The sequence below is a fragment of the Gekko japonicus genome, unplaced genomic scaffold (assembly GCF_001447785.1).
Source record: "Gekko japonicus isolate JY-2015 unplaced genomic scaffold, Gekko_japonicus_V1.1 scaffold966, whole genome shotgun sequence".
NCBI classification, from domain to species: Eukaryota; Metazoa; Chordata; class Lepidosauria; order Squamata; family Gekkonidae; genus Gekko; species Gekko japonicus.
The window spans coordinates 315,932-329,335 of record NW_015169202.1 but is presented as its reverse complement, the minus strand read 5'-3'; the positions used below and the strand labels follow the sequence as shown (position 1 = coordinate 329,335).

Here is a 13,404-nt window from a genome sequence, read left to right as displayed (position 1 = left end):
AGGAAGGAAGGAAGGAAGGAAGGAAGGAAGGAAGGAAGGAAGGAAGGAAGGAAGGAAGGAAGGAAGTAAGTCTAATTAGTTTTGGCAAAGAATTTTTCAGCAAAATATCATATTTACCAAAAAAAGACCAGCCTGTAGGAAGGAAGGAAGGAAGGAAGGAAGGAAGGAAGGAAGGATGGAAGGAAGGAAGGAAGGAAGGAAGGAAGTAAGTCTAATTAGTTTTGGCAAAGAATTTTTCAGCAAAATATCATATTTACCAAAAAAAGACCAGCCTGAATGTTAGAAAAAGATATACACAAATAGCCTTTTTTATTTCTGTAGACACCCATAACTTGTACGAGAATTTTAAACGACCCCCCTATTCTTCTTGATGGCGCTCCTGAGAGGAAAACTAGTCTTCCTTTTAGGTAAGGTAAATTTAAATAGGGCAAATTGGGGCAGGCCCATAGCTACAGTGGAGCATCTTGAGGGGCCATCCCCCCGACTTTCCACCCTGGCCCCCCAACTTACCACCCTGGCCAGGCCCCCCAACTTATTTCTCGCGCTTGCTGCCACCAGTGGCTGCGGCAAGCCTTGCACTACCCCTTTTCTCCCCCCTCCCCCGGTAGTTCTCTATATGTCTCCTTGGCAACTTGCTTTAAATGGGAAAATGGGGGGGGGGCTAGAACATGCCTACACCCCAAGCCGCGAATTCGCAGCTTGGAGTGCAGGCACATGGCCCCGCTTCTCGCCCAAAACATTTAAACTTGTTTTGAGGGAGAAGTGGGGAGCCGTGCGGGGGGAGCACAAATCCACAGCTTGGAGGGAGGGGAGGGCCGTGTGGCCCTTTAAATGCTTTGGGGGAGAAGCAGGGGCTGCATGGCCATGTGTGAATTTCAGTGCCCCCCCTTTTTAAAAGGCCCCCCCAAATTAAAAAAATCCTGGCTACGAGCCTAAATTGGGGGTATTCTCAAGAAAGCTTTGGCTTACATTCACTGAAGTTTTCCTGTGGGTCCCAGGACTTCCTCCTTCAGGATACAAGTTTCTCACCTCCCCCCTCAATAGGATTGCCAGCTCCAGGTTGAAAATTCCTGGATATTTGGGGGGTGGAGCTTGGGGAGGAGAGGGCGTGGGGAGGGAAGGACTTCAGCGGGGTATAACACCATAGAGTCCACCTTCCAAAGTGGCCGTTTCTCCAGGGGACCCTGATCTCTGTTGCCTGGAGAGCAGTTCTAATCGAGGAGATCTCCAGCCAACCCCTGGAGGTTGGCAACCCACCCCTCACACAGCAGCCCAAAATGCCCCAGGAATCTTGTTCCTGGGGGATTTGCACCTGTGGCAAAACTACGCTGCATCCAAGTCCTTCAAGGAAATGTTGAAGTCAAAAGGGTTTCAGTCAAACAAGTGAAATTTCTTCAAGCTTTCCTCCCTGTTCCCTAGTGAACTGTGATGGTCAGAATGGTGAACATTCAAGAGCCAATGAGTGTGGTGCTGTGAACCAGCCACGAGGTGCTGTGGTCTGGGGAGCAGGAGTCAGTTAAGATTTTGACAGTTTATAGCTGGCGATTGTCAGGGACAGAGGGCAATTTAGAAAAGGAGCAGAATAACAGGAGTGTGGGTCAAGGACAGAGTTCTGGGTTTGGAGCTGTCCTGAATCTGAGAAACGTATTCAATACATCGGTAGTATTGCATCAGATAGTATGCATACATCGGTAGTATGCATCAGATTATGCATACGTTTTATCAAAGTGTTAAAGTCTAGCAAGAAATTTTTTTTTTCCCTTCGGAACATACTATTTAAATACTCAATTTATTTAGATCTCACTTTCCTACATTCACTGCTTATATTTACCCCAATGCAAAATCCATCTAGTGTACTGCTAAAAATATGGGGAAACCTGCTCTTACCTCAGTCAAACCAACCTTTTCTCCCCCCCCCCCCGCCCACTCACTTAGCCGCCATTAGATGTGCTGCTATCCACAAGAACTTTACTTCCATGGACATTGATGGGGGCAATGCAAAAAGATGGCACCAGGGACCTTCAGAATACTGATGAAGGAGGAAATAAAACTCAGCTGGCTCACAAAGACGTCTGGAATATAGTCTGAAATGTCACAGGGAGGTTCTTATAAACAAGGTCTGAGTCCTAAAACAGACATTTTATGGCACTCATTGCCTGCCAGCAAATCAACTGTGTTCCCTTCAGACTAAAGAATGTGGAAAGCCAAGGTGACTAAGCTGTAAACATCATGACCAGTGCCTGGGGTAACACAACAACATTCAGACATCTGATTTTTCTTCATATAAAGGGATCCTATAACTGTATACTTGGTATCTTATACTGCATTTTTTGCATGTTCAAAATGCATTATTTCATTTAATCCAACAAACACTACTGATTAAAAAAAAGATTAGCTTTTAGTTGTCAGAGTAAGGCACGCCACCAGCCCCCACTGATAACTAAGTTAAAGGGGCAAATGCTTTGTATAAAATGACCAAAAAATTATGTATCGAAGTGAATGGTAATCCAAATATGATGTTTATATAGCATTGTGAATGAGAAAGGTCTTGTTTGATTATGTTGGAGGAAAAAAGAAATGTGTGACCTTTCGTAATTCCTCCCCAGGGCAAAGAGTTTTCAGTCCAGCCAAGAGAGAGGAAATTCTAAACCAGTTGTTCTTGCATTCACTGAATGTATAATGTATTTGTGTCCTATCGGCAGAAGGAATGCATTCTCTTCATTCATTTGCTCATCCATGCTGTTTGTCACAATGGAAAGTATTCTTCCAAGGCCCAAATAGATCCTGCACCATGCTAGAGCCATATGCCTGAATTTCAGGCAAATGTTCTGCTAACATGACTCTTCTGCGGTCCGTAATCAAATCTGCTAACACGACATATTTTTAAAAAATTCTAATCAACTACTTGTACTTAATCCCTGTGGATAAATATGGTATGGCTTTAGTGACACTCTGCCTGCACTGAAAACATTTCCACTTGGGTGGATTTGCTCCAGCTTCTTGTCTTGTGTTTATTTAAGAATGAAACATTCATCTTGTAGGTGGACAGAGGTTTAAAAAAATATGCAAGAATCAAACAGACTGTCTGATAATGCCAGTCCCTTCCAAAGTAGCCAAGGGGAAAACAATGGAATGTCACAATTAAAAGATCAGAGTTCACTAGCATTCAGCAGTAACTGGCAAGGAGTCCTCAAGAGGAATGGTAGCACACTCCCTTCCATCCGTATCACAGCTGTTGGCTGGAAGGCTGATATGGTTTGGATCACATGGGCAACAACTGACTCCTCCTTTCCGGCTGTTTGACTGATACCGCAGTGACGCATGGAAGTCCAATGATAACACTATGAGCCGGTACAGTTGTAACATTACACTTAAGATATTCTTAGCTGTGAAAAACACCAGCATCTGTGTGATGACTTTGAAATGGCCCATCAGGATCAAACGCACAACAAGGAAAGGGCCGTCTTGTATGAACAAGCCGATGCCAATGTTCCAGAGGTCCGCACTGTGTCGGGAGAGAAGCAAACTGAAGACTCTCTTGGATGAGACGGATGAATTGCAGCCGACGTGTTGCACTACAAACAAAGAGTCTCTGTTTAAAATACGTATCAATGCCATAGTACAAGTGAAAGTGGCCTTCCTAAAAAGGTGTCTGTTCGGGGTAGCGTGATTATGCCCAGGCTGACTGGCTGAGTCTATATTTGTAGCACTTTTGAGACATTATGTCCACATATATCAGGAGCGCTGCCATTGGGCGCCATGTTGTGTAAAACGGTGCAATATGTGTATTTTGTATGTTGTGCTCCTGGTATTTATGGACATCGTATCTCACTCTGGACATTTGCCACCATTCTGGTTCCTGTGCACGCATCATGTTGTCCAGCCTAACAATTAAGATCTACTTCACAATCGACATTATGTCCACATATATCAGGGGCACTGCCATTGGACGTCATGTTGTGTGAAACAGTGCAATATATGTATTTTGTATGTTGTACTCCTGGTATTTGTGGCCATCATATCTCACTCTGGACATTTGCCACCATTCTGGTTCCTGTGCATGCATCATGTTGTCCAGCCTAACAATTAAGATCTACTTCACAACCAGTGCTCTCTGTGCCTCTTCAGAGGTGAGGCAGGGGGCAACCAAAGTCAGCGTTGTTTCAGTAGAGGCACCTTGCTTGTGGAATGCCCTTTCCCTTGAAGCTCACCTGGCACCCGCATTGCTTTCTTTCCGGTGCCAGGCCAAGTAGTTTCTGTTCACCCAGACTTTTAATTTCAGGGGTAGATTTTTTAAAATACTATTTTAGTTTGGAAGCCGTCGGTGGTCTCTTTTTATGCTCTGTGTTCTTTAGGCTGGATTTTAATTAATATCATTTAATGTTTTTGTTGATTTTATTTTTACCACCTTGGGCAACTTCCTGGAGAGGCAGGGTAAAAAATTTCTAAATACAGGGGTCATTTCCTGCAGGAGCGCACAGGAGCGGAGCTCCAGCAGTAAAGAGCCCAGGGGGTGGGCACATGCAACAAACCCCGCCCCCTGCAGCCCTTAGTTGGGCCACGAGGAGCAAGAAGTAGCCAGGTAAGTTGCAGAGCCTTCCCCCCCACACCTTCAGGTACAAGCTGTCCCTCCTCTGCGAGGACAGCTCTGCATGTTATCCCCCCCTATAGCTATCAATCGCATCCAAAACAGTCCAGTGGCACCTTTAAGCCCAAGTTTTATTCAGGTACAAGCTCTCCCTCCTCTGCAAGGGCAGGTCTGCACGTTGGCCCCCCCACCAATAGCTAGCAATCCAAAACAGTCCAGTGGAGCCTGAGCGGTGCGTGTTGCCTTTTGACACACTTCCAGTGATGTCAGAGGGTGTGGCATATGCAAATAAGTTATGCTAATGAATTATGCTAATGAGCTCCTGCACCTCTTTTTCTATGAAATGACCCCGGTCTAAATAAATAAATACTGCAGAACTCCCACAGCCAGAAAAAGGGGGTAGCCTACATCAAACCCTTAGGATTAATTTGTAAGTAATGGTCAGACTCCAGCGTTGGGCTGGAGAGTGGAGGTCTGCCCCAGACAGTTACACCAGTATAGGTTTCTCAATGGTCATTCTCATGTCTCTGTTCATAGCAGAAAGGTCTGGAAATGACCAATATTACCTGCAAGATCCAGTGGAAACTGCAACATACTCCAAGTCCACACAGCTAGAATAGCATACACAAGAGCATGATTCTTCCTGAAATTAAAACAAAAACAAAAACAAAACACATACAAGCAATGCCACCATATTGTAAAGGGATGGAGTCCATCTGATGTGACTTACAGCGTATTTATTTATTTATTTGTTTAATGAAATTTATGCCCAGCCCTACCCCAGAAATGTGATCAAGGCGGCTTACATTTCAGTCTAATTGAGGGAAACACTGGTGTCCTAAGTTGGAATTCTTGGGATCTTGGGGTGGAGGTAATGTCAGATGGACTTGTGTTCTTTACGGCAGGGGTATCAAACATAAGGCCCAGAGGCTGGAACTGGCCCACCCAGGGCTCTTATCCGGCCTGCGAGCCACTGGTATAGAGGAAGGAAGGCAGGAGGCTGCTTGGGGGAGGGGAATGGGCGCATGCAGTGAGGTGTGTATGGTCGAAAGCAGTCAAGAAATAGATAGGAAATGGATAGGGGGCAGGACTATGAGACTGAGGTAAAATACTGGGGGGGGGGAATGGGAGGGAAGGCAGAAAAAGAGGAGGCGTAGTGTTTTTTCCCTCCCACCTCCTCCAACTGGAGCTCAGTGATGACTGATGAAGCCACCACATGGGCGGAGCCAAGTTGCCGGTGCTGCCACCACCTCACCAAACAGAGACCGGGGGGGGGGAGGTTTTGGCAACAGCAGGCACATGGAGTACTGGTTTGCCAATGAAAGGATGAGGCCAGCGGAGGAGACAGGAGGAAGAGGGCTGGCATGCGGATTGTGAGGCCACTGGGCTGCCTTGTGCGTGCTGCTCTGAGGGGAAAGATGTCCCGGCCTTGGGGGCGAGTGGAAAAACGAAGGGGAAAAGGGGTTGCTGCTGTTGCTGCCGCATGTCTGAACAGCCGTGGAGACGGGAGGCAGAATGAATGTCAGAGAGGGTGGGGGATGGCAACCTCCTCCCCCCCCTGCTCCTGTTCTCAGCCCATGAAGGAAAAGGGGTCACGAGAGGACAAAAAGCACCCCTTGGAGGTTTCGGAAACAGCCTCTTCATCGGGCTGTCCCCTCAGCCCCGGCACTTCGGTAAGAAATGCAGGAGGGATGAGAACAGGCGGTGGGGGGATCTGGGAGAGCCAGGTTCAGACTCCCCCCCCCTCCCGAGCCAGGACCCTGTCGTCTGTGTCACCCAGTGCCGGTTGCTCAGCCTGGACCACCTCACAGGGTTGTTGATAGTGGTGGGGATGGGGCGGTGGAGGAGGACGTCCGGTATGCCTCCTCAAGATCCTCAGAGGTAGGACCCTGGGGCGGGGGGAGGTAACAAAGGGTGAGAGACAGATTGTAGCTGTGCTGGGCTGCTGAGGCTGGATGTATGGGAGGGGGTGCTGAAAAACTACCTTATTTACTTTCAAGGTAGATGACTCATCTCCTAAAAGTGCTATACATACAAAAAGTAACTAATTTGTATTGAAATGTAAGCCCCCCCCCCCTTTATTGTATCCCTTTTGGGGAAAAACCTAGTCTTGCATACGATTAAATACACTTATTGGGCTTTTGTGGATTTCCCAGTAAATCAATTGCTTTCACTCCTGAGAATCAATTGGCTTTGTTTGTATTCTGAGTTTAAAAAATCATATTGTTAGTTGGGTTTGCCGCCTGGCATTACATTTTATGGGCCAAAAGTTAAAAACATCAAATAGGTACAGACAAAAGTACACGTGTTTATTTCAAAAACATATGAAAACCTTGTAGGGGCTCAAATAAAGATTCATAAAATAATCAAAGTGACAAGTGCACAAAAAAGAACAATATATGACCTGACGTGTTTTGGCCCACAAGAGGTCAAATAGTACAGAATACAACATGCAACAAAGTCCGTTTGATATAGGACCAAAAATGGAATGTTCCAATTTGGAATTGAATGACACACACAAAACATTTGTTTGTGGGTCCACAATTGTATCTGGTCTTGTGTCAGAAGCAGGTACTGTTACATATTGATGTCACATTGGCCCTGAAAAAGATGTTTTACTTGTACTCTTAGGACCCGAACTGGAAGGTACATATTGGCACTATTACTATCTCCAATATATGCAATTGCTTCAGACATAAGTGTATCCACATGCTCCCATGCACTCTCACACACATGGAATATCTTTGCTGGATAATCCCTTACAAATGAATAGTCATACTGTAATACCTTTTTGAAAGTACAGTTATATTTAAATCTGATTCTCCCTTTGAAATCCATGGAATAAGGTTCGTCACTTATGGTGACCCCAGCGAGGGGCGTGGCAAAGCAAGTGAGAAGCACAAGTGGCTTGCCGTGGCCTTCCTCAGTGGAGTCTCCCTTGGTGGTCTCCCATCTAAGTACCAACCCTACTTAGCTTCCAAGGTCTCATGAGAATGGGCTGTAGTCATGCCGGCCACATGACCACAGAAACATCTTCAGACAGTGCTGGCTCTTCGGCTTGGAAACGGAGATGAGCACCGCAACCCTAGAGTCGGATTCGACTGGCTTTCGAGCAAGGGAAACCTTTACCTTTACTAAAATGGAATCAGCGCTTCAGTTTTTAACCTTTGTTATTCTTCAGTGCTTTTACCCAGATGGCTTGACAGCATTTTCAGCTGAAATGGCTGAGAGTAGCTGGAGTTGCAAGATACTGCCTACCTTACGTCCTCTATCTCCAGGGTCTCGCTCGCGAATTCAAGAATGTCTGCCGCTGTGCCCACAAACATGAGAAGCAACTGTGACAACTGGTCCCGAGTGATTTCACCGCCAATAGGGAGAAGCCACCTCCCGATGATCAGGAGCAGCAGGAAGGTCTGGTGGAGACTGAGTGTCCAGACTTTCTCACACACCGTGGAGAGCGTGTTGACCAGGTATAGGGCCTGTTTCAAAGGCGGATATAAAAAGCCAGCCATCAATAGAAGGTGTCTGTCAAAAAGGGAAAGGAAAGCTGCTTGTGGCAATCTATTCATTTGCTTTCCCAGCACCGATATTCTGAACCCATCGGAACATTTCAGTACAAACTACCGGAGCAGATATTGGTTGTGTTCAGACGGTACAAAAAAAATAAAATAAAATCCGACAACACCTGTGGTCTGTTTAACCCATGATTTGTGCAATGAACTTGTTAGCCTAGCAGAAATAAGGATCAAATCTTACTATTGTGTAAACCGCCTCTGGCCTGCCTTCCCTCTCTCAGCATAGGAGACATCCCTCTCTATACCTCTCTGGTATATTTCTGTGGCCATGGGGGTGGAATTGCTCAACAAACTGTGGTCTGTGAATTCGGATGTCACAACGAACCTCATTTCCCACAAACCAACTAAAAAGCCTAGTCCGTGCTGGCCCTGTCAGCCTCACCAAACTCAAAAGTGACATCATTGTCGACTCAGTGTGATTATGTCATCACTATAGCAACAGAATATAAAGCACCTGACTGGCTTCTTCAGGGACACTCCGTTCATAGTGATGGAGCCGAAAGGCAGAGTGGGACCTGGCCAGAAGGAGAGTACGTCAGTGGCTCCCCCTTTGCCGCAGTGGAAGGCTCAGAGGAAGAACGGTTGCCCCAGAAAAGGGCGGCATAGCCCAGGAGCTATCAGGAGGTTTTCATGTTGGCAATCACCTTCAAAGGAGTGCCTGTGTGAGGAAATATGGGATGTACAGTATTTACATCCAAAGGCAGCCAAGTCCAGAGAATTGACTATGGAACAGTTGGAGGGCCAGTAATGAGGTAAACAACTCCTTGGGGGAAGAAAATTGGGGGACCAGGATGCAGAGCCTAAGGTTGAGGCTCTGCTTTCTGAGCCGCAAGACAACCCAACGGTCACACCGAGTCGGACTCCTTGGGTCAGAGTAACTGGAGGTGAAAAAGGCAGACTATTCTGACCTATTCTAACCCAGGAGTCAGGATTTAAATGAAACGACTAAAGGTCTTTCTAGGGCTGCCAAGTGGGAGTGGGGGCCAGGTAAACCCCCGATTTGGAGGCCTGATTTCCACCGCCGCAGGATCGGGCCCCGGGGGGAACTCCGTCCCCTGAAGCGCAACGTGGTTGTGTCACTCACGTTGGAGGCGTGGCCCCGATCGTCGGAGGGAAAACCCCTCTGAGGATCTGGGCCACGCCCCCATCGTGAGTGATGTAGCGTGTCACTTCCTGTGACGTGCTGGCGGCGCGCGCGCGCTTTGCGCACACACACACACATCACCAGAGAGCTCCCAGAGCCCGGCGAGGCTCCCCCGCCGCCAAGGTAAGTACACTTGGCAACCCTAGATCTTTCCCAGTAAAGTAGGTAGGACAGAATTCTTGGGAAACATAAAATATGAGGAAGAGCCGTGCCTACAGAACGGAAATGCCCCTGGAAAGCTGAAAACGCTGATAATGACAAAAGTGAAATTATTTTTGGGAATTAACTACCATAGTCATTACTTGCAAGACCCATCAATAGAGACCAAACCACTAACGTGATTGCTGAAGACCAACAAACCTGTCTCTGTGGACCAGATCCGGAAGTGGACTTTAGAAATGGTAAAGGAACGAGATTGCTGAAGACCAACAGATCCGGAAGTGGACTTTAGAACCGGAAGTGGACTTTAGAAATGGTAAAGGGACTGACCTCTAGTGCTCTGATCTTACTAGATTATGAATCCTACTATGGTTTGTTCTGATGGAAGCAGCATTGGACTGGGTGGTGCGCCTACAATTCAGCCAGCATGGTGTTGCGGTTACAGTGTTGGATTAGGTTCTGGGAGACCCAGGTTTGTAGCCTGACTCTGACATGGGACTCACGGGGCGACCTTGCTCCAGATTCTCTCTCTCAGCCTAACTTCCGAAGGAGGGGAGTATGATGTAAACTGCTTGGGATTCACACTGGGGAGAAAAGAAAGGGATAGATGACAGACAGACAGACAGACAGACAGACAGACAGACAGACAGCATGGGCCAGAATGGGTGCCAGTCAGATTCTGTTTCAACACTCTTACCAAGCAGGAAAATGCTTTTCTGGTGCTGGGTGATTCCCTGGTGAAAACGAAATACTAGAAAGCTTTTTTTTTTGTTGAAAGTGGGCAACCGAGTGTCCCAGATGGAATGAAAGGAAAAATGGAAAACCCCATAGTTTGTTGGTTTAGTACTAGGATTAAAATAAAGAACGAAGTCTGATCTGGTGATTACCAGCGAAGGAGAAACTAGCTCTGAGCCAACTTCCTTGTACACACTTTGGAATCAACTCACACTTTACTTTCTCAGACAATTCTTGAGGGGTGAGGGAAAAGCTCTCCTTTTTCAGAGAGTTCTCTCACAGCTCATAATGTTGGCAGCACCTTATCATATTGCTGTCTTGGTTACAACCATCCTCTCAGACTTTCCTCTGTTTCATTATCCAAGTCATAGACACTGACCACAGCTTGCACAGATCTGAGGAATGATTGCCAAAGGGCGATATTTTAAAAATCCCAGAGAACTGTGTGAAAGCCCAGCAGCAAGGCCAACTCAATGTCTTACATTTGAGACTTCCGGGGAGGGGGGGGGATTTTTGGCTTCCCTCCAGATAGCTTAAAGAGAGACTATCAGAACAATTTATTTAATAAGCGGTTGTTTCTTTGGACAGAGGAGTAGGGGTGTGCAATTTTTTTTTAACTGTATTTTTTTGGTTCGGGTCTATTGGACCTGGGGAAAATGTCAGGATTCCTGAAGAAATCCGGATCCAAATACCAGTATGGTATTCGGATCTGGGATTTTTCAGAAATCCCAAACATTTTGGGTCCGATAGACCCAGGCCCATAGGTAGGATTTTTTGAGTCAGGGGGCATTTAAATTTCTTAGAGGGCGCTGGCTAATCGAATTAAAGGAACACCCGGCTCCTTCCCTGCACCTGTCATCTTTCAGGGGCCCTGGGCTGGATGGGAAGTTGTGGGGCCTTGCCAGTAAGTCAGGGGGCCCAGCCCCGAGATGCCCCACGGTAGCTACGGGCCTGAATAGACCCGAACCACAAAATGCCAGTTAAAAAATACCAGCCCAGTCGCGGGGCTGGAGCAGAGCTGCACCTGCATGAAGCTATCGGCTCTGGCAGGTAGAGCGATCCTGGCTGGGCTGCCCTCCCCTGCTACCAGGTTTAAACCGAGTGGCAGGAGATGGCAGCACAGAGCTGCACCTGCAGGGAGCTATTGGCTCCCCGAAGGCACAGAGATCTCAGCTCCCCACTGACCCAGCTGCTCTTGGACTGGCAGCCGGGTTTAAACCAGGCTGCAAGAGAAGCCAGCCACAGCCGGCGAGGAGCTCTCAGCTCCCCACCACCACCCCGGCAGATACACGGGACTACACAAGCCTGGCTGACACACAGCTGAGAGGCGGAAGCAATCTGCTCCCGCCTTGCCGTTGTTTTTAGATCTACCCGAAATTCCCGAACATATCCGGGATTTTCTTGGGATTTGTGTGGTGGAGGGTTTCTGGAGAAAACCTGGATACATTTGGGAAGCCAAAGCACCCCCCCCCGAACCACAAAATGCCAGTTAAAAAATACCAGCCCAGTCGCAGGGATGGAACAGAGTTGCACCTGCAGGGAGCTATCGGCTCTGGCAGGTAGAGCGATCCTGGCTGGGCTGCCCTCCCCTGCTACCAGGTTTAAACCGAGTGGCAGGAGATGGCAGCACAGAGCTGCACCTGCAGGGAGCTATTGGCTCCCCGAAGGCACAGAGATCTCAGCTCCCCACTGACCCAGCTGCTCTTGGACTGGCAGCCGGGTTTAAACCAGGCTGCAAGAGAAGCCAGCCACAGCCGGCGAGGAGCTCTCAGCTCCCCACCACCACCCCGGCAGATCCACGGGACTGCACAAGCCTGGCTGACACACGGCTGAGAGGCGGAAGCAATCTGCTCCCGCCTTGCCGTTGTTTTTAGATCTACCCGAAATTCCCGAACATATCCGGGATTTTCTTGGGATTTGTGTGGTGGAGGGTTTCTGGAGAAAACCTGGATACATTTGGGAAGCCAAAGCACCCCCCCCCAAAAAAAATACTGATAAGATTTTTGGGGGTATATTTTCGGCTCGGGTAGATCCAAATCAACCTTGTAACCAGTATTTTTTGGAGGGTGCGGGGTCCCCGGAGGTGCCAGTAATTAAATTAAATTAAATTAAATGAGATGAGCTCATCTGCAGTGCCTGACACCCCAGTCTCCCACCCCACCCCACCTGATGGCAGAAAAGAAGCGACTGGGCAGCATAAAATGACCTAAGAGTGGGAGGAGCCACGGTTTTCCAGAAGAGAAAACGAGAAGGAGGGCGAAGGGCCAGGAGAGAAGCCACTCATGATTGCTTTCCAGCGTGGGCAGCTGCTCCTCATAAAGCATTCGACACAGCCTGTTCCTGAAGGTGTCACTGCTTTTCAAGCACCAGGACTTGTAGCAGCTGATGATGACGAAGCGGCACGGTGGGGCCAGGAGGCCAGGCAAGTGGGCAGCCAGGCAGCGGGCCACCAAGCGGCTGCGCTCAGCCAGTGGACCATCCATCCCCTCCTGGTACCATATAGACTAGCCGGCCAAGGCCTTGGAGGCAGGGCAGTGGCCACTCCTCTGCCTGACCAGGCTGTGCAGCCCTGCCAGCTTCTTAATCTGGCAGCTGGTGGGGAAGCAGATGCCATGGTGGATGAGAGCACTGAGCTGTGGCCGCATGCAGGCTGGAGGAAAAGGGGAGCCAAGCTGCAACGGCCCCTGAGACAGCGGCTCCCACAGGAGGCGGAGATTGATGATCTTGGGGCCAAAGTAAGGGCTCAGCTGCTCACTTGCTGACTCCTGGCCTTCCCCCTCAGCCAGGAGGAGGAGCATGCAGGCTGGAGGAAAAGGGGAGCCAAGCTGCAACGGCCCCTGAGACAGCGGCTCCCACAGGAGGTGGAGACTGATGATCTTGGGGCCAAAGTAAGGGCTCAGCTGCTCACTTGCTGACTCCTGGCCTTCCCCCTCAGCCAGGAGGAGGAGAAGGAGGAGGAGGAGGAGATTGGATTTATACCCCACCATTCATTCAGAGTCTCAGAGCAGCTTACAAACTCCTTTCCCTTCCCCTCCCAACAATAGACACCCTGTGAGGTAGGTGGGGCTGAGAGAGCTCTGAGAGAACTGCTCTTGAGAGAACAGCTCTGACAGAACTATGGCTTGCCCAAGGTCATCCAGCAGCTGCAGGTGGAGGAGTGGGGAATTAAACCCGGTTCTCCCAGATTAGAGTCCGTGCACTTA

General features: G+C 48.5%; 1 protein-coding gene across 1 annotated transcript in view; it reads right to left on the bottom strand.

The window, feature by feature from the left end:
• Nucleotides 1–2,986: 2,986 nt before the first annotated feature.
• The window catches only part of TMEM26 (transmembrane protein 26), a 52,711-nt gene continuing 42,293 nt past the window's right edge, over nt 2,987–13,404 (bottom strand). Inside the window, exons 4-6 of the mRNA XM_015416346.1 lie at nt 7,847–8,067; nt 5,155–5,231; nt 2,987–3,575 (exon numbers count right to left, since the gene is read on the bottom strand). Of these exons, the coding sequence (XP_015271832.1) occupies nt 3,160–3,575; nt 5,155–5,231; nt 7,847–8,067 (714 nt within the window). The 3' untranslated portion in view covers nt 2,987–3,159. The remainder of the gene's footprint in view (nt 3,576–5,154; nt 5,232–7,846; nt 8,068–13,404) is intronic.